The 19,449-nt window shown below is 43.1% G+C and overlaps 1 protein-coding gene across 2 annotated transcripts in view; it reads left to right on the top strand.

Annotated features, from left to right (window-relative positions):
* Positions 1–19,449, top strand: part of PGM1 (phosphoglucomutase 1) — a 277,935-nt gene that overhangs the window by 117,981 nt on the left and 140,505 nt on the right. For both annotated transcript variants that reach the window (XM_085602392.1, XM_085602391.1), the window contains exons 2-3: positions 6,170–6,332; positions 13,219–13,365. In XM_085602392.1, coding sequence (XP_085458518.1) covers positions 6,170–6,332; positions 13,219–13,365 — 310 coding nt within the window. The remainder of the gene's footprint in view (positions 1–6,169; positions 6,333–13,218; positions 13,366–19,449) is intronic.

The raw sequence follows: 19,449 nt of genomic DNA, 5'->3' as shown, positions 1-19,449 counted from the left end.
GTTATCTAGCACCACTCCAGCAGACTGACGAATAGAAATTGCTGCTGCTGCTGTAGCTTTAAGACAACTAGGCAATGCCTTGGCTACTGGATCTAATGTAGCCGAAAAGTAGGCACATGGCCGCTGCTTGTCTCCAAATTGTTGTGTTAAGACTGACAACGCACAACCCTCTCTTTCATGGACATAGAGCGTGAAGGGCTTACTGTAATCCGGAGTACCCAACACAGGAGCAGAGCACAGAGCAGCACGTAAATCAGAAAAACTCTTCTGACATTTGTCAGTCCAAGGAAGGGGTTGGGGTGTGTCTTTCAAAGTGAGTGCCAACAAAGGTTTAGCCAACAAAGAAAAATTTGGAATCCGCTGTCTACAATAAGAGGTAATGCCCAGAAAGGCACGCACTTCTCTTTGTGTGGATTGCACAGACATTTGTGCAATTGCTTGAATACGTTCTGGGGTCAGTCGACTTCCCTCCTTCGACAAGAGATGACCTAAATAGGTAACCTCTTGGCGGGCATATTGTAATTTAGAAGGTGAAACCTTATGGTGGAGGTCAGACAAGTGACGCAATAGTGCGATAGTCACGTTCTTGCAAATATCCTCTGAATCAGCAGCAATCAATAAATCATCCACATACTGAATAAGGGTAGCACCTGGCGGCAAAGGAAAAGCATCAAGCTGACACTTCAGAGCTTGGCTATAGATGGAGGGACTTTCACAATAGCCTTTGGGTGCGCGCTTGAACCGGAAACTTCGGCCTCCAAAAGAGAATCCAAAAATATCCCTACTCTCTTCAGCAGTGGGGATGCTGAAGAAAGCATTTTTCATATCAATAACAGAAAACCAAGCTGCCGAGGCAGGTATCATAGTTAACAGGGCAGTGATATCTGGAACAACAGGAAACTGCGGTACAACAAATTTATTAACCTCCCGGAGATCAATAACAAAGCGATAAACAGGAGGCTGAGAAGGATCAGTGCGTTTAAGAACCGGGAGAACAGGACTATTGCATACATTTCCCCTCGTCTCCTCAACCACACCCTTCTGCACCAAATCATAAATAATAGCAAAAAGTGCTCTCTCGCCATCATTGGGAATTTTGTATTGAGAGATGCGTGGCAATTTAGCATTGGGCTTGAGGGCAACGACATAGGGTGGGATCTCAAGACAACCAACATCATTTGGACCCATAGCCCAAAGTGTTGCAGGGAGAGAGAGCAATTCAGGTGGAAATTGATCTTTAGACAAATACATTGGGGAAGTCAGTTTCTGCCCCCAAAGCGAGATGTACACCAGAAGGAGAACAATATATCGTTGCATGCAATCTTTTCAATAAATCCAAACCCAACAGATTTTCGCCACAACCAGTCGTTAAAAGAAGCGGAGTTTCTATATCATAAGAACCAATTGAAATAGGCAGAGGATAAGAGACCGGGCTATGAACTGGGGCACCAGAAAATCCTACGGATACGTTTGTTAAGCCAGACAAAGGTGCCACAGGGAGTTTGGAGTGAATAATAGAACTTCTCATCGCACCAGTATCTAAAAGAAATGGCTCTGAAACACCCATTGTAGTGACATTAACATAAGGCCCTTTCTGATCTACTGGAATCGATACAACTCCCTCACTTTGTCGATGGTTGTCCTAGTTGGCGTGAAGACCGTCATTCTCACCTTCAACATAGTAATCATCATTGTAATACTGTGTAGAGTATTTTGCTGATCAAAGTAGTTCATAGAATGTGGAGGAGGAAGGGAACACGGTGTCTGGGGCGACATACCTCGACCTCTACCCCTGGGCGCTAACTGGGAACCACCACAACCTCGTGGAGTAGATGGTCCTCCATTACGCTGTAATAAAACCGGGCAGCCATTCTTAAAATGACCTTCCTCCCTACAATAGGCGCATTGGTTAGGACCTAACAAAGGTCGCGGAATATAGGGCTCAGGCTTTTGAAACACCCTCTGAAACTGGGGAGGCTGTTGAAACTGGCGCTGAGCAGAGCGAGGAGCATAAGCTTGTTGCAGAAGAACCTTCGTTTTTAATTCTTTAGTCTTTTTCTCTTGCTTGTCTTTTTCGTCTTTGTCTCTGTTTTCGTAATATTGAGCAGTAGCCAATATCTGAAAGTTCATGGGCTGTTTCTTCTTCTGCTCAGAGTCTTTTAATTTATGTGATAACTCGGGGAGCAAATTAAATATGAATTTATCTACAAATAATCGCTGTCCACCCTCCGTAGTCATATCCTGACCACTGTGATCAATAAACGTCTCCTCAAAACGAGTGAAGAAATCGCAGATAATCATCTTTCTTCTGTCTACACGCAGCTAATTTATCCCAATTAACTCGTAAGGCGGGCATCATTGTTTTCATTAAAGTAATAATCCTACCAGGGAGTTCTGTGATCAAAACATCAGGCTTAGCACCACCCACTTGTGCTCTATCCGAGGCAGTTATAGTATCCCATGTACCACCCAATTCTTGAACGTGATCCTCTCTACGAATCCGAGCCCATAACGCTTGTGGGACTACATTTCTCATCAACATGTCCATTTCGGCTAAATTCATAATACAGGCATCAACAGTCTGGGACAATTCTTTATAGTAACCAGCAGGGTTTTTACGGGGATCCGGTAAAGATTGTTTGAGGGCCAAAACATCAGATCTCTTCCAGGGCACATGTACCCATATACGCTGGAAGTGAGCGGGAATAGCTGGATTATTACCTGCTTGCGCAACCTCTTCCCTCCATATCGGATGAACCTCTCTCATTGGGTAATGTTTCAATGTCTGCCGAACAGTAGGATCAGAATCAAGAAAAGTTTGTGAAGAAAATGAGGACCTAAAAGTAACAAGTGTCCTTACGGCGTCCTCAACCTTAGAACCCACGATGAGTCCTTCATCGAAATTAGCCTGAACATCCAACAGACCCTGGGGAAGTAAACCCAAATCCCTATCCTCCCATCCTTTAGCGAGAGTGTCACAAATAATATTAAATACATATCTCTGCGTGGGCGCCTCCCACTGATGAAAGGTGATCATGATATCTTTCACACTATACTGGGGACCCTTCTCGATCCATTTGCGAGCAAGAGAGTCCAATACCACCCGTTCTTCAGAACCTGGAAGTTGACTACGAGACTGTCTTCGAGAAAAAGCCGGAGACATGTTCAGAGTCTCAAAGAAAGGGGACAAGAAACCAGATATTCGTTTGCGCACAGTAGGAGAATTAGACATAAGGACAGGGGACAAGGTATTAGGCGATACAGGAGAGGAACTGGCAGTTATAAGGGGATCCGAAGGCAAAGAAGATTGATGTTCAGGAGATGGAGACCATGGAATCGGTGGCACGAGAGGTGGGAGTGGCAATACCGGAAGGGGCAAATGTTTAAGAACCGGAACAGGTGGGGGGATAACAGGCAACTGGACAGGTTGTAACAACAGGGGTGCATTAGCACCTTGTACATAGGGTGGAGGCAATCTCAATAGGTGAGACATCAAAGGGTCTTCCTCCAGATCCTTACTTTATCAGAAAGGGAATTAGGCAACACCGGATAGCATCTATCTATTGCCATACGATGCTGTCTCTCTGAAATTCCCATTGCATTATCAGTCTCATTATCTTTAAACTGCTGGGCAGCCTGTATAATTGTCATATTTGTGCTTTCTCATCTCGTTTTGCCTGCTTAATTTCTTTCTGTTTGGCTTCCTTACGCCAGAGGCGGAAAGAGTCAAACATTGCCGGCCGGGCTTGTCTTTTGAACAATATCGCTTCCAAATTGTCTAATATGTCAGGCTCAAAACTACCATTTTGTGGCCACAGTAGAAAGCCATTGTTCTTCGTGTATCGGATCCATGCCTTATTAAAGGCAATGGGGCCGACACCATGTTTTGAATAAAGCTCATAGGTGGGAGTTCCAAGAGTCCTCCAGCCGGGAATCCCTATTACAACCAAGGCAACAGAACTTCCTAAACTTACTCAGACCAGGTATCGTTATTTCACTGGACTGTTCACAAACATCAAGGGGTTAAATCAAATAATCCAGCACAAACGTACTCACCCCTCGGCTTCGGCTTTTGAAATAGCCTAATCAAAGACCCAAATCAAAACAATATAGTGGGAGCTACCCACCAATACTTAACTAAGTGTCTTCTTACGCCAACAGAGGCCCGTCTAAAGTCTCGCGATACCAAACCTCATCAAAGTGACCAGAGCAGGACGGCAGTCAGGGCAGCAGTTGTCAGCAGCCGTCATAAAGGAGAAACCGCGCTGCAAAAGACCTTTGGACCACTTCGACATACAGGGGTCGCTTGACGTGGTTCGCGATTCCTCCAGAATTTTCTTGTGGGGCTCCTCACGATCCTCGGGCAGAACTGCTACCTCTGAAGCCGGCCCACGTACGGGCGCCAATTTGAAGAACCAGGGACTTATGGGCCTGGCGGCGCAGGGTACGCCTTAATCTCCTGAGTTCACCTGCTTTGTCAAACAGGGACACGGGACACTCCGTTAGGCGTGGAAGGTTTGGTTTATTAGCTGCAGCTAAGTACAGTTGTCCCAGAAGTACACTCGGTATGTTCTTAGGAGACTGCCACTTTATCGTGGTGCACAATCTTTTATAACACACATATTCACAGAGAACACTCCCAATGCATACAGGGTTAACCAATGAGAAGAATGTGAAAACAAGATATTAAGTAACTCAAATAAGCCTCTCTTACAACTGTGTTTGTCACCCTTCCCCACAAGTTAATCAGTGGTAGTGTTTATAATTCGACTTGCAGGTGGCAGGACACATTTGTATGCCCCAGAGGACAGTTGTGAAATGAGAGAATACGAGTAAAGAATAGCGAAGGCCAGAGGTTAAGATAAAGTCAGGAAAGAATGGTGCGAACCAACAGATAGTCGAGACGGGGATCAGTCAAACCAGACGAGGATTAGTGGAGTCGGCCGGACCCTGACACCAGCTTTAAACAGAGACAGGAGATTATTTGACACTTTGCAGTAGGAAGAGGGAACACAACACCTCGTTCACCATGCTGCCTGAGTGAGGGCAACACAAAATGGCGGCGGAACACAAAATGGTGGCTAAATACGAACGGGATCGGAAAACTGAATTACCTCAGAACTCACTTGTGGCGGTGGTGGCGGTGGCGTTAGGGGGTGTCACGAAGATGTCTTGGAGCCATCTCTTCCTAAAAATGTTGCTTCTGATAATTTTTCTTCCCAGTATCCTCTGGTGTGTAGTAGAAGTGTGCAACCACAATTAACATTAGCAGATAAACCACCCTTTGTTTTTACTTGTCATTATCCCTACGCTTTTAATGGCTTACCCAGGCCCCGTTTAGCCACCGCCACAGTAGCGTTTGCTTGGATTGCTGGTGTATAGTCGTTTAGTCTAGAACTGAAAAGTAGGTGAGTCCTACAAACAATAATACATCCACTTTTGTGTATTTACGAAATAGGCTTGATGCACAGAGGAGAGATTCTCATGAATGTGAATAAAAGTGCTGACCACAGCAGCCAGTTAAATGTCAGTCGCACTATTACGGAAAGACTACTGAACAATAGGAAAAACCTTATGGTGAAGATAATTTGGAACAATGGGTTCAATGAAGAGTTTGGAGAAAGGAACTGGTGGGCAGCTTCTGGATTAAAGGGGGGGGGCACATATGACTACAGAGCATTTTCAGGCCAATGGGCAATTACAGAGTCTTTGCTGTAAAGATGCGTTTCCTGTGGGTTTTTTCCTCCCCAATTTAAGAGGATAGTTTATTTGAGACTTTATTGCTAGATTTATTCAGTATGGAATTACATTCAGATTTTTCGTTCGATCTTCTGAAATGAGACGTTATTGATACTTCAAAGAGGTCCTCCTCCCTCTCCGACTCCTTCTAACGCAGGCACTTGGCAAAAGATGGCAACTGGGTTTTCCGATACTAGACCAGTCCACTCCTCAGACCAACTGTGACCAATGATTTACTGTGACCGCTGCATACACTCAGGGCAGTAATTGACTGCCCCTCATATTACTGTTCTATTTGAAGGCGAGTGTGAGCCTGGTCTGGAGAGCTGAACTTGCATTGACTCAACTTTCTCACGGTCCAAAATACTTTTAAAGGAAATGTGAAATTATATAAACAAAATGTTAACCGTTTCTTTTTTTTCCCTTTTAGATTGGTCGCCTGGTCATTGGGCAGAATGGGATTCTCTCTACTCCTGCTGTTTCATGTATCATTAGAAAAATAAAAGCTATTGGTGGCATCATCTTAACAGCCAGCCACAACCCTGGTGGACCCAATGGTGACTTTGGCATCAAGTTCAATACTTCCAATGGAGGTGAGGTGGAGTCATTCTAAAATCTCCTCGATGATGATTGAAAATATTGGTTATTATTCATGCAATGAGCTTTTGGTTTATTTTCTGTGATTTGTCATTTTGATCGTTTACTACTGTGAAGTATTCAAATACAAAGTAGTGAAAGGCTTGTGTTGCAGTGGGATGGGATTTGCACCAAGCAGATCATTGGTGCACACTCCAGTACGAGCTTCACTCGAGCCAATGGACCTTTAGTCCCAAACTGAGGCCTAATATCAACAAATCAACACCTAATTGTTGCAAAGTACACAAAAGCTTCAGGGGGCTCGATTTTTCTAGGTTTCATGGACCTGTCCACGGCTTTTGACCTGGTTAACAGGTCTAAGCTTTGGTCTATGCTCCTGGATTTGGGTCTGGATAGGCCCCTTGTGTACTTTCTGGCAGAACTACATAAAGATTTGAAAGCCTCAATAAGGATGACCCAGGAGGGGAAATGTACTGCTAGTTTTAAATCTGGTAGAGGGGTACGCCAGGGTTGTATTCTTGCCCCTATGTTATTCACACTGTACATAAATTCCCTTGAAGATAAATTGTTATCTGCATCTCTTGACATTCCACGGGTAGAAGGTACTCCTATACCCGTACTTCTTTATGCGGATGACACAGTTTTATTGGCCCGGACTCCGCTCGGGCTACAAAGATTATTGAATTCTTTTGGGGATTTTATGAAATCTTTGGACCTTGTGGTTAACAATGGTAAATCCCACATTATGGCTCTGGGTAAGGGAAAGAACCTCCCCAAAACCTTTTATTGCAATGGAGAAGTTATCACTAGAGTGAAAGTGTTCACCTACCTAGGAGTCGTCTTTGACGATAAAGGTACCTGGGCTCCTCAATTATCTATCAAGGTGAATGCGGTGCGTAGCTCTTTGGCTGCAATATTGGGTTTCGCGAAAAGGTTGGGAGGGAAACCCTGTGAGGCAATTTTAAAATTATACCAAGCTAAAACGGTTTCAATAGCGAGGTATGGGGCCGCAATTTGGGGGATACATTAAATCTGAGTCCATACAAACAGAAGAGAATACATTTTTACGTGCTCTTCTTGGTATCCCCCAATCCACTGCGACACACTCGGTCCATCTTGAATTGGGGACAGGATATATTTCTGACATTATAAAAATTGCTCCAATTCTGTTATGGATCAGAACCTGGTTGAATTCGGATCTTACGTTGAACCATAGTATCCTGAAAGATTGTATTAAATTAGATAACATGAAGGAAATTCAGTGGCTGTCCTATATTAAACTGATCTCTAAGAAAATTGGACGCCCGGAGCTTTTCACCAATCCCGAAGGCCTATGTAAAGCCGATTTTAATGTGGGTTAAAACTTATTATATTAAGCACTGCGAGGTTGAGCGTGAATCCCAGGAGTTATGTAAACCTACAGTAAGGGCTCACCTCTTGCTTATTTTAACTATGGCTATGCACCCATATTTGTCAACTGTTACGAACTCTTATCATAGATGGCTATTGACTAAGTTCCGTTTCAACCAGATCCATTTAGTATTAAGTGTCCCCCAGGGTTGGTCTAGGCCGGAAGACATGGCCCCTTGTAAATGTGATGATTTTTCTTTTCAAGATACAATGCACTTTATGTTTTTTTTGTCCTTTGTACCTGGAAGCAAGGAAAAGGTTTATTTTCCCTATTCTGAGGGGGAAAGCCTTTGTACAAGTTAAACCTGCATTGTTGTTTCTACAATTAATGGAATCCCCTGCAACTATGTTTGGTGTTGCCAGCTTCCTCGTTGCAGCCATTAGGACAAGAAGGAACAGACAGGCAGCATTGGAGGAAATTAATTAGCTTTTTTAAATCTGATCCACCGAGATAAATTATCTTTTTTAATTATGAAATTGTTGGAATGTTTTTTAAACTGTTAATCATGTACTGTATACTTTTATGATTTTAAATAATCGAATAAAGTGGTTCTTGATGAACATCAACAAATCAGCAATGCATTAATAACAGTGAAGCACATTAGGCACCCATACAAGGATGACGAAGAGTAGCTCTGCAAATAAGAAGGTTTATTAGCAAAGTTACAAACCCAAATCATTCAAACCGTCATAAATTGATCATCAGATTAAACCTTGGTCAGTGTAATTCAAAGCTATTCAAAATAGCAACTACAAAGACAAACTCTTTAAAGTTGTTATAAGCACATCAAGGGAGTTTCGCTTTCGCTTGAAAGAAAGTTTCCTATATGCTAAACTAAAAGAAAACCGAGTAAATTTGTGAGATGCGTCAAGCAGAAAGTGTTGGCTGATATAGCCTCTGAAAGGCAGATTCAAATAAAGATTCAGCCCGGTAAGTGAGAGTAGATTTGCTTAGGAGTTACTGCCCTTCACAGGTTCCACTAGGTGTGGAGCACATTGAGTATGGGGTACATTGTCACCATTCGTTCTCAGCTTGGTGCCCTCCTATCAAGGTTTTACCCTATTTATTTATGAACCTTATTTGGCTAGGAGAACAAACGAACCAGACTAACATGAAGGTGGCAGTCGGGTCTAGAGAATTGACCAGTAGTCAGTTGAAGGTTACCACACCAACAGTCGCTGTATTTACATCTCATGCAGTGTAGATGTGATGAGTTATATTTCTGTGTGGCTTGCAGAGTCAAAATGTGAATATTCCTTCCAATGAAGTCCGTGAACTAAATATTCTTGTTCTTGTCTGAGGCCTTGCCCAGTTCCATCGATTTGTGAAAGCCACTATAGATGTTGAAAACAGCAAAAGAAATTTGAACTGCAACTTGAATTGAAAGATTTAATGCTAGCGCCTTATTTTGTTGAGGGACTACCAAATAAGCCTAACTGAAGCAGTCTGGTGAATCAAGTTGATTTTGAAACATTTTTTAAAATTTAGTTTCACGCACACACCAATAATTGCTTGCTCAACCAGATGTTTGGGCAGAAGGATATCCTGGAGAAACCGTGTTAGTTAAGTCTACTCTTCTTTTGTTAGGATCATCACCACATGCCATGACTTCTAGAGTCCTTGAATAACACAATAAATCACCCACCCGCCCACCAGGTTGGTGAACACTACCATCTTAAGTTCATCTGCTTAGAACGATCATCCTCCTTATTGATAATGTTTTACAAATATCACACCCAGTGATTCCTTTCACCTGCTCACTTAACTTCCCAATAGCCAACGTAGTCTCCGAGACACCTTCAAGAACCCCAACTGCATAAAGTAATATTATCCCTGGTTCCTGGCTGCTTTGCTGAGGTCACTCTTGGGGCCGGACTGGGATCGCAAACTATCCCTGGCAATTATATCCGACTGGCCACTGGGGCGTATGGGTGGCGGAACGCTGCTGCGCTTTTTGTTACAAGGGGCCCCCAGCAACAAAAAACGGCCCCCACCGGTACACAACCGGCCCCCACCCTTCCGGCCCACCGTGGAAACGCCCGGTGCCCGCTCTGGCCAGTCCGGCCTTGGTGACACTATATAAACTCTTCACATAAGTGTATTTCAATTTCCTCTCTGAAATCCAGCAATTTCAAGAGCTTATTGTACATTACTTTTTCTATCGGACAGTCTGTTTTTTTTCTTTCTTCACGCCACTAGTAGATGTGCAAATCTATACACGAAATATAGAAATCATCATGATGTTCAGTTTATTAGCAATAATCACTGAGACCATTACCAAGCTTGCAAATGCATGCACTTTGGCCCTTAAACATGACCATGTTTGCCTAACCCCAATTGGCATATTTAAATTAAAGTAAGGTTACAAAATAGAGCAGGATGCATGTCGGGGGAATCATTGTAAAATGTTATATGTGGGGTGCAGTGTACACTTACCCCACCTACATAAGTGACTTTGAAAACATGAGAGGAGACTTGCCATTGCAGAGGAGACTCCTGTAAGCAAAGCTGTAGCAGACACCTGTAAAAGAAAAGTCACCTAAAAGAAGGACCTTGAGCCCCGCATGGTCTGAGTGCTTAATGTCTAAAGTAGGAGATGACTAATATTTATACCTGTAAGTATCTCTAGTAAAAGGAAACAGATGCTCCTTTTCACTCCACAGATTGTGTGTAGACTTTTCCAATGTCTAAAGCCTAATTATGTATAAGTCCAATTTATTCAAGTAGGGAAATGGCTACAGAAATAATTGCACCCCGGTGTAATTTTTGTCAAACATTTAATTCAGGAGTTCACATATGTTTGTGTTCAATATTCTGTAAAGATTTTTTTTAAAGACATGCTCGTCTCTATCTGAAAACCTTAACAGTGATACATTTGTGGTTCTGAAAAGCCCTCCCTCCTCCAGTGGCAGTTGTTAGCTCCTTGAAGTGGTGTGAAATAACTTCATTGAAAGGAGCAATGGGTAGGTAAGGGAGGAGTATTTACCGTCTACTTTAGTTGAAATGGGGGAGAGGGAATGTGGATTGTGTGGGACTAAAGAAACTTTCAAGGTAGCATGTTTATGATAAACACTGCTATAGTGTCAGTGGGGCCATAGAAGCAGCTCTGATCCAAGATGTCTCTGCTTATGAAGGGAGGGGACCCAGGTCCAGCATTACACATCACCCTTATTTATGTTGCACTGAAGTATACCAAAAATGGATGAGTCTAATCCGAGGCGGACTGGTGGGCGAAAGAACAATACCCATAGCGATTGGGAGTGTCTAAGCTTATTGCCAGCATTTCTCCGTCAATTAGCTTTAATAAGATATAAAGGCTGTAAAAGGGCATTTAGCAAGAAGACACAGCAGATCAGTTGGGACTCTAACTGTGCTGGGGAGCGTGGTTTAGTCGGCCTGCCTGTGCTGAACTGCAGCCTGGCTACTACAATCCACTCCCAGCTATTAGGGAGCTGGAAGAGTGACCAGGAAAACTTTTCCAGCTTTGCCTAAAGTTTGAATTGAATTGAATCATGGAAGACCAGGACAAGGTGCTGAGTTGACTAGAGAAAGGTGTGGCCTCCGTGTGCAAGATCTCCTTGTTTTTTGTTGCTCTAAACAATTTGCAATGAAGAAGAGGGCTACGGTAGGATCTCAAAGTGATGAGATCCAGCCTTGGGGAGCCCTGCCAAGGGAAAGATTCCAAAAAGGTCAGAAGATACAACTTGAGCAGGAGAAGATGATAAATAGATTGTAGCAATCAGTGGACTTGGAGTATGATTTTGAAGCTTTTCCTGCTCTGGGCTTTGGTGCCAAAACTGAACGCTACAGCGAGACCATGAAAACAGAGCATCTGACTTTGTGAATACCTCGCCAGCCACAACATCCTGTTTTGCCCCACCCAGGAATTTAGATTTCCACAAAAAACAGACCAAGCCAGAAGGTAAATCTCTCCTGACTGGTGTGGCTCAGTTGTCTTGCCCAAATCCTGCAGGAGTCCATCATCCTGAAATTTCCCCTAGCTCCTGCTCCGCTGCTGTGGAGCTCACTTTGACCTCATCAGCGGTCCTTCAGGTCAGCAGAGGCCTAGGCCTTGTCCGCCCTTTGCCCTCGGCAGAGGATCACCCACCCCATTTCACATTTCGGGATCCCTGGTGGGATTTCAGTGCTGAAAATGCATCTGCCAGGGTTTGGGGGTGTACTTTAATCTTCTTCTTTTTTTCTGGGGTCTTAGCATTCTCTAGCTTTTTAGGGTATCTGCCAACCTCTAAGTGACTGACCTTTATCTTTTCTTGCCAGTCTTGGACTTTAAAACTTCAGATTCTCTCCAGTTCCCCTAATCCAATTTTTGATGACCTCCTTTTTCTTAATAAATGTTTTCCCTTTTTGCTAAATTGTTTTGGGAATTTTCATTTTTTCTTGATCGTAATGTTTTGGTGGTGGTTTTTAATTAGTTAATAAAAATTTCTGTGGGGTAAAAGTCTGCTGCTTATTTCGCATCTCCCTGGGGTTAAGCCCAGGATTTCTCATGTAAAGCATAATGTAACATTTCTAGTTTTGTGGGGCCAGTTCTAAGTTATTCCAGAATCTCACAATTAGGGGTGGGCAATAAATTCCACTGTGCCGGAGGAGTTCGCTGAGTTTTTGCCACTCCGTGTTACGCTTGTAATGCAGAGTTCCGGTGAACCTCTGCTGACCGCTGTGTGGCAGAATATTTTCTCACCCATGGCTCACCAATAGTAAGTGAATTGGCATCCCCTAGCACCATTTGTGGGTGCTAGGAGGGCACTCGGCGAGATTTTCTCAATGAGGGCAGTCACAATAGTTCGTGATGAGAAAGCTGCCACTCGAGTAGAAAATCTACTCAAGCGACAGCTGAGAAGCAGACCTTCCTGCATGCCGCGTGCTGCCATTCACTTTGATCTTGCAGTGTGGAAAAAACTCCCGATGCTAAAAATCAGCGTGAGCAGTGCGATGTGCCAATTTCCACCACTTGCGGAGATCCACGGAATCTCGTGAAGTTTTTGTGCAACTATGTGGAATTCCACGGAGTGAAACTCCACGAGTACTGCCCATCCCTACTCCCAGTCAGAGCTGGATTGGCCGTAGCGGGCACTGGGTATTTCTCCGGTGGGCCGCCAGGGCGGGGGTAAGTTTTGGGCCCCGGAGGGGCCGTTTTGTTACAGGGCCGTTTTTGCAGCATAGCTGCAATATCGGCCCCTGTAACAAAATTGGCCGAAACCGGCCCTGTCAAAGAGCTCGGCCACAACCCCAATCCCCCGGGGGTACGGCCGAGCACTTAGCCAGGGCCGGTTTTGGTTCCCAGTCCGGCCCTGCTCACAGTATGTTCTCTTCTTATGACTATTTATGAGCTGGTTTTAATTTTCTCTGAATAATGTGCGTTTGTAATCACTTAATATTAATTGCATTCATTGCTTTTGATATTCTAACACTATACAAGCATACATTTGCCTATACTCCTCTCTTGGCAGGCCCTGCTCCTGAAGCAATCACGGACCAGATCTTCCAGCTTAGCAAAACTATTGAAGAATATGCCATCTGTCCAGACCTACAAGTGGATCTTAGCACAATTGGAAAGCAGCAGTTTGATTTGGAAAACAAGTTCAAACCATTTACAGGTATTGCATTGTCCTTGATCGTAGTTTTTCTAATGTTGCAGCTTCCCATGCCATGTAAGAATGATCTCCCAAATGGCCAAACATTTTAGTTCTGTCCTAGTGACGACTTTACTTGCCTTGCCAGCCTCCTGTATTAATCTAAAAAAGCATAAATTATAAAAATACATGTATGTGTGTGTGTGTGGGTGTGTGTGTGTATATATATATATATATATATATATATATATATATATATATTCACTGAAAAAACCATAGGTTTCACACGTTATAGTTAGGAATTAGCATTTAAAAAACCTTGCAAATTCACTGAAAAAACCATAGGTTTCACACATGTTATATTTAGGAATTAGCATTTAAAAAACCTTGCAAATTCACTGAAAAAACCATAGGTTTCACACGCGTTATAGTTAGGAATTAGCATTTAAAAAACCTTGCAAATTCACTGAAAAAACCATAGGTTTCACACATGTTATAGTTAGCGGAAATTTTACTGATAAAAAACCAATGAAATTCCCCCGTTATAGTTAGTGCAGGAAACTATAACTCACGCGACCGCAATCCTCTGCTGATGCTAATACTGTATTTAGACACTTATTTGCCCATGTCTTCTTCCATAAATTTTTAGCTATACATATATTACAAATATTTTTTTTTCATAAAGACACATATGTCATCAGCAGAAGATTGCGGTCGCGTGAGTTATAGTTTCCTGCACTAACTATAACGGGGAAATTTCATTGGTTTTTTATCAGTAAAATTTCCGCTAACTATAACATGTGTGAAACCTATGGTTTTTTCAGTGAATTTGCAAGGTTTTTTAAATGCTAATTCCTAACTATAACGTGTGTGAAACCTATGGTTTTTTTCAGTGAATTTGTACGGTTTTTTAAATGCTAAGTTACTTTACGCCATTCGTGGCGTTCGCGCCCACTTAACGCAGTTCGTTCCGTGCGCGCACGGTGCGCTTCGCGCACCGTGCGCGCACAGTGAGCACGCGGTGCGCTCCGCGCACCGCGCGCCCACTTTACGCAGTTAGTGCCGTGCACGCACGGTGGGCACGCGGTGCGCTACGCGCACCGCGTGCCCACGTTACGCTAGATGGGCCATGTACGCACAATGCGCTTCGCGCACTGTGCGCACATGGAGGACATATTATGCGCTTCCTTGTGATAGGTAATCTGTTGAAATTTTTTGGGGAAATGCTGTGCTCTTATATGCCATGCACAAATGGTGGCCTTCGGCCACCATTTGCACACGGGGTGGAGAGAGTGGGTTTTTTTTTTTTTAAATAATTTTTTACCGTACGCGTACGGTAAGCGTAATTGGCGAAATTTTCGAAAAATAAAAAATTACCGTTTTTTGCCTTGGGGGATCTTTGAAGACTCAACTAACATGGATATGTGCATGGGCGCTGTCTAAACAGCCCCTTTATATGTTTTTGGCATTTGTTTATCAGCTCCCCCCTCAGAGTGCGAGAGAGAAAATGGCGGCCGCCGCTTCCTGGTTTCGACCGATTCGAATGTTTACTAAGATCTAAGGGCCAATCAGAATCGCGCTCGCGCACGCCACCGTACGCGTACGGTAAGCGCACCGTAAGCGCACCGTAAGCTGGCTCAGATATATATATATTGATTTAAAGGCTATTTTCTCAGAATCTACTGAACAGATTTACACCAAACCTACAAAAGGCACTTCCTTGACCTGAGGACTACCTCTCTGCCAAATTTCAAGTAATTCTGTTCAGCCGTTCGGGCTGTAGCTGTGTCTAACGGTCCTATGGAAAAATGCATGGGAAAAACGCGTTTTGGGACCCCCCTTTTATCTCAGCCCCCGCTTGACGAATCCCCCCGAGACTTTCAGGGTAGGAGCGGAGCGTAGCGCCCCACCTATTTTGAAAAATTCGCAAGGATTCGTCGACCGGCGCAAAAGTTATTCAAAATAGAATGTTGCGGATTTCCTATGGAAACGTGGTCCTAACTATAACTACCTACTGGCGACCGCCAGTAGGTAATATATATATATATATATATATATATATATATATATATATACACACATACTTTTGTAGAGGTACTTTGAGTAGGCACCCTTTATTCATTTGTCTTTTCAACGGTCATTCATATTTTTCTTCTGCCTATCACTGCATACAATGTGGAGCAATTGTGTAGCCCACTTCAGCCATCGGCTGTTTTGTTCTGCAGATTATTGCATTTTGTTTTATCGCATGTGTACTGCCCCTTCAAAAGAAATGCACTTCAGTGACCGGATTGGTGGGCCATTTTCTTTCCTTACTTTGTCCTTTTTAGGATGTGCCATTTAGTAGAAGACCTATTGTCTCCAACACATTGAAACATGCATGTGTAGTAGACTTTGGGTGAGACACTTGTTCTTAATTGAAACGCTTTATAGCATAATTCATTTTCCTCCTCCTTATTCGAAGGCTTTCATCCCCAATCTTTTTGTTCCACCTCTGGAGCATTTCTTCTTTATTGAGTTCTGATTACATGTCTTCTATCCTCCCACTCCTAACATTCAGGCACTTACTTTCTTTTCCCTTTCTTTTAGCATTCCTTGAGGAGTGGACATATTTTCTTGATCTGTCCCTTTCCCCTGTGTTACTTCACACTTCATCCCCCTGTCCCCTTGCTCTGTGTTTCTCTGCAGGCTTATCCATTGCTTCCCTCCACCTCTGTAGCTCTCTTCTCCCTCTTTGCTCATCATTGACCCTCTCTGGCTGAGTCTACGTATGTCCTACACTCCCAACTATTCTCTGTTGCTCCATGCCTTCCCCACCTCTTTTAGAAAATATATTTTCCCTTTTTAGGAGGACCAACTTCATTACATTTGATCCCGGGGCTCTCTCTAAATGTAGTCATGCAGACCCCTTTAAAAAAATTAAATGAAATATTTACCTCTGAGATGAGTGTCTACTGTTTTGGAATGGCAAATAAAATCAAATATATATATATAGCTGCTACATCATAACGTAGGTGCACGCAGGTGTAGTGATTAATTCCCATGAATGCATGTAATCACATTGAGGACGCTATAGCATCATGACACATAGGCACGCATTTGTGATGTGGAATGTATACATCAATGAGCATTCTTATTGCTGATGCTGAACAGCATTAGCAAAAATCAATCCCCTCTGCTAAGAAAAACAAGTATTTGCAAAGCCAATAATTTTCCTCCTTTTTTTTTTTTTAAGGGGAGACTGTGTGGCTTTGCAAATGCTTGTTTTCTATGTCCTCCTAGTGTGTAAATTGTCTTTAGTTTATAGCAATTCAAAGGCAATGCAATGGTACCTTTTCTTGTACCAAAAGAGTCTTATTTTTCTGTGATTTTGATTAAAACAAAAAAAGGGTTCAAAGTGCACCTGCTCAAGGGAAACATTTGTCCTGTTTGATTAAAAGTGTAAGGAGTGGTTAATTAGTTTTTACGATTAAAAATGCTCTTGCAAACATATGTTTGCCATGTTTGGATGGCAAAATGTTCTTCTTTTTTATTTAATTCTGTATCTCCTGTTTTAAAATAAATAAAATGAACCATTGCATTAGCTTGCCAAGCCACCTTTTGGCTTTGACAATGCTTGTTGTGATCGTCACTACAGACTACACCCACACCCTACTCTACAGATGAATCAGCCACCCTGATACTCCTGGACCTCTCCGGAGCTCTTGACACAGTCTCCCACCACACACTCTTCGATCGACTATCCATCCAGAGCGTCCCCCTCAATCCCTTCCTCTTGCAACCCAAGCACACCATCTGTTGCATACTCCAAGGCTCATTCTTCAGCCCAACCCTCTTCAACATCTACATGACACCACTCGAAGACATCAGATTGCACAGCATCTTCTCCTATGCGACTATTCCCAGCTCGTCCTCTCGCTCTCAGCAGACCCCAGCTCTACGAAGACCAACTTCCACAACTGTATGAAGAACGTCTCGGCCTGGATGACGGACAACTGCCTGAAGCTCAACATAGACAAAACTGAAGTTCTGATCTTTCTCAGACACACCGCCCTCTAGAATGACTCCTGGTGGCTGGCGGAGCTCAGCTCCACCCCCACACTAAAAGGCCATGCCCGCAACCTCCACATCATCCTGGCCTGCGAACTCTCCATGAAATGTCAGGCCAACGCAGTCTCATCAGGCTGCTTCTACACGCCCCAAAAGCATTAAGGTGGCGCCCCATCAGCACCAGGAAAACAGCACCGCAGGCTCTCCTCACCAGCCAACTGGACTACGGCAATGCACTCTATGCAGGCACCACCACCAAACGCATGCAAAGACTCCAGATGATCCAGAACACAGCCACAAGATGGACCCTCAATCTACCCAAAAGTCTAGCTTCCCCCGTCTAGAAGAGATGCCATATCAAGCTTATGATTAAGGCTCCCTATTTTCTGTTCTTACTGACTTTTACAGATCAATACAGACAGAAGAAAACCATGTGTTTTCTGTCTGTATTTATTTTTAAAAGGGGATAAATACAGAAAATTGTGCTTCTTTTAAGTGCATTGCCCAAAAGCATTGATCTGGTCTGAGAAGAGCAACATTGTGCTGACATACGTACTGTCCTATGCATGTGGCCATATTAGGTGGATGGGTGAGTTCATATTGAGCTATAGTGACTCCTGACGGCCATTTCATTAGGCTGGGCTTCGTTGACAGCCTTTAGAATTGGTGTGGCTGTTTGACATGAGTTGTGTGAGCTTCGTCCACATATTAAGCATTTGACTGTTTGTGGTTTTTGTTGTTGTTTGATTTTGTAATTTGCACCGTAGATTTGAGAGGTGCTCCAGTAGTAAAAGGATTTGTTTCTTTGACTTCCGATAGTGCGGAATGCACCAGTGTAATGAGTGAGAGTTGGCGGTCGCTACAGCAGTATTTCGTTGTGCCATCACCAGTCGCATCAGCAGAGATTTAGCTTGGGTTGAAGAAGAGTTGCTCTCTGCAGGGCCGTCTTTAGGTTTAGGACTGACCAGCTTCTATTCATTTTTTCAAACATAGTGAACTTGTAACTCTTCCTTAGTTGATGGCCACTACTATGTGTATTGGTAACTCAAATGAAGTTTTTGCCAGCACCAACACTGCTCCCAGATCAAGACGTCCTCTTGCACTAAACTGCTCAACTCTTACTTTGACAGACTGATACTTTAAGGACTGGCCTTCAACGCTGATAATACATAACCAGGAACAGAGATATTCTGGTTAGATTCTGGTGTCATATAATGGCTCGTCTGGTTCTATTTTACCAATTGTGTTTTAGGAGATGACATTAATGTCTTGATGGTGGTGAATATTGGATTTCATCTGGTTTGCCTTCTCTTGTAACCCCCAGTACGAAGCAGTGCTCCAAACTATTAAAAAATTATATTCTCATAAATCAAGTTAAGTTGGAGTTTCTAACTTTGAGAATAGGCAAGAATTTACATGACCTCTGAAACACCACAGCAGACTTTTCTCCAGCCATATGATAGGTGTTTGGGCAAAGGTGAATACCTTCGAGAATCCATGATAATGGTAAATTAAACACAATTATAAATAAACAATAGGAGGTCAAAGAGGCTTGGTAACTTCTTGTTGTGAGGGAGCAGGTAAAGAAGTTTTCTTCACGGTATCATCTAGAAATTGTGTGAGTGGGCCCCAAAGGTGAGCGCGTTTCGTAGCAAGAGAGATAGGATAGACGAGTGCGTTATCGAGGCGATGATTGTGACATACAGCATACCACCAAGCTAAATAGGACAATTTAAAGGAATCTTTCCAGTTTTTTTTATATTGGTTGAAAAGCTACAGCTATTAACAAATCAATGAGTGGTAAATGGGATTGACTCGTTTTGCAGTCCGGTGTTAAACTACCTAGGAAAATATTTGTGGGGGAGAGGGGAATTTTGGTGTGAAATATAGTGTTGATTTGATGCCAGACCCGTTTCCAGAATATAAAAATATGTGGACAGGTGAAAAGCATATGATGGAGATTATCTTCAACCCGGGAACATGTCCAGCAAGTGTTGAGATTTGTGTTGTGTATTTTATGTAGGTATGTGGGGGTAAGAAACAATCTGTTGTAAATAA

This window comes from Triturus cristatus, chromosome 4_2, assembly GCF_964204655.1.
Source record: "Triturus cristatus chromosome 4_2, aTriCri1.1, whole genome shotgun sequence".
In the NCBI taxonomy this organism is placed as follows: Eukaryota; Metazoa; Chordata; class Amphibia; order Caudata; family Salamandridae; genus Triturus; species Triturus cristatus.
This window is presented reverse-complemented; position numbering and strand designations above follow the sequence as displayed.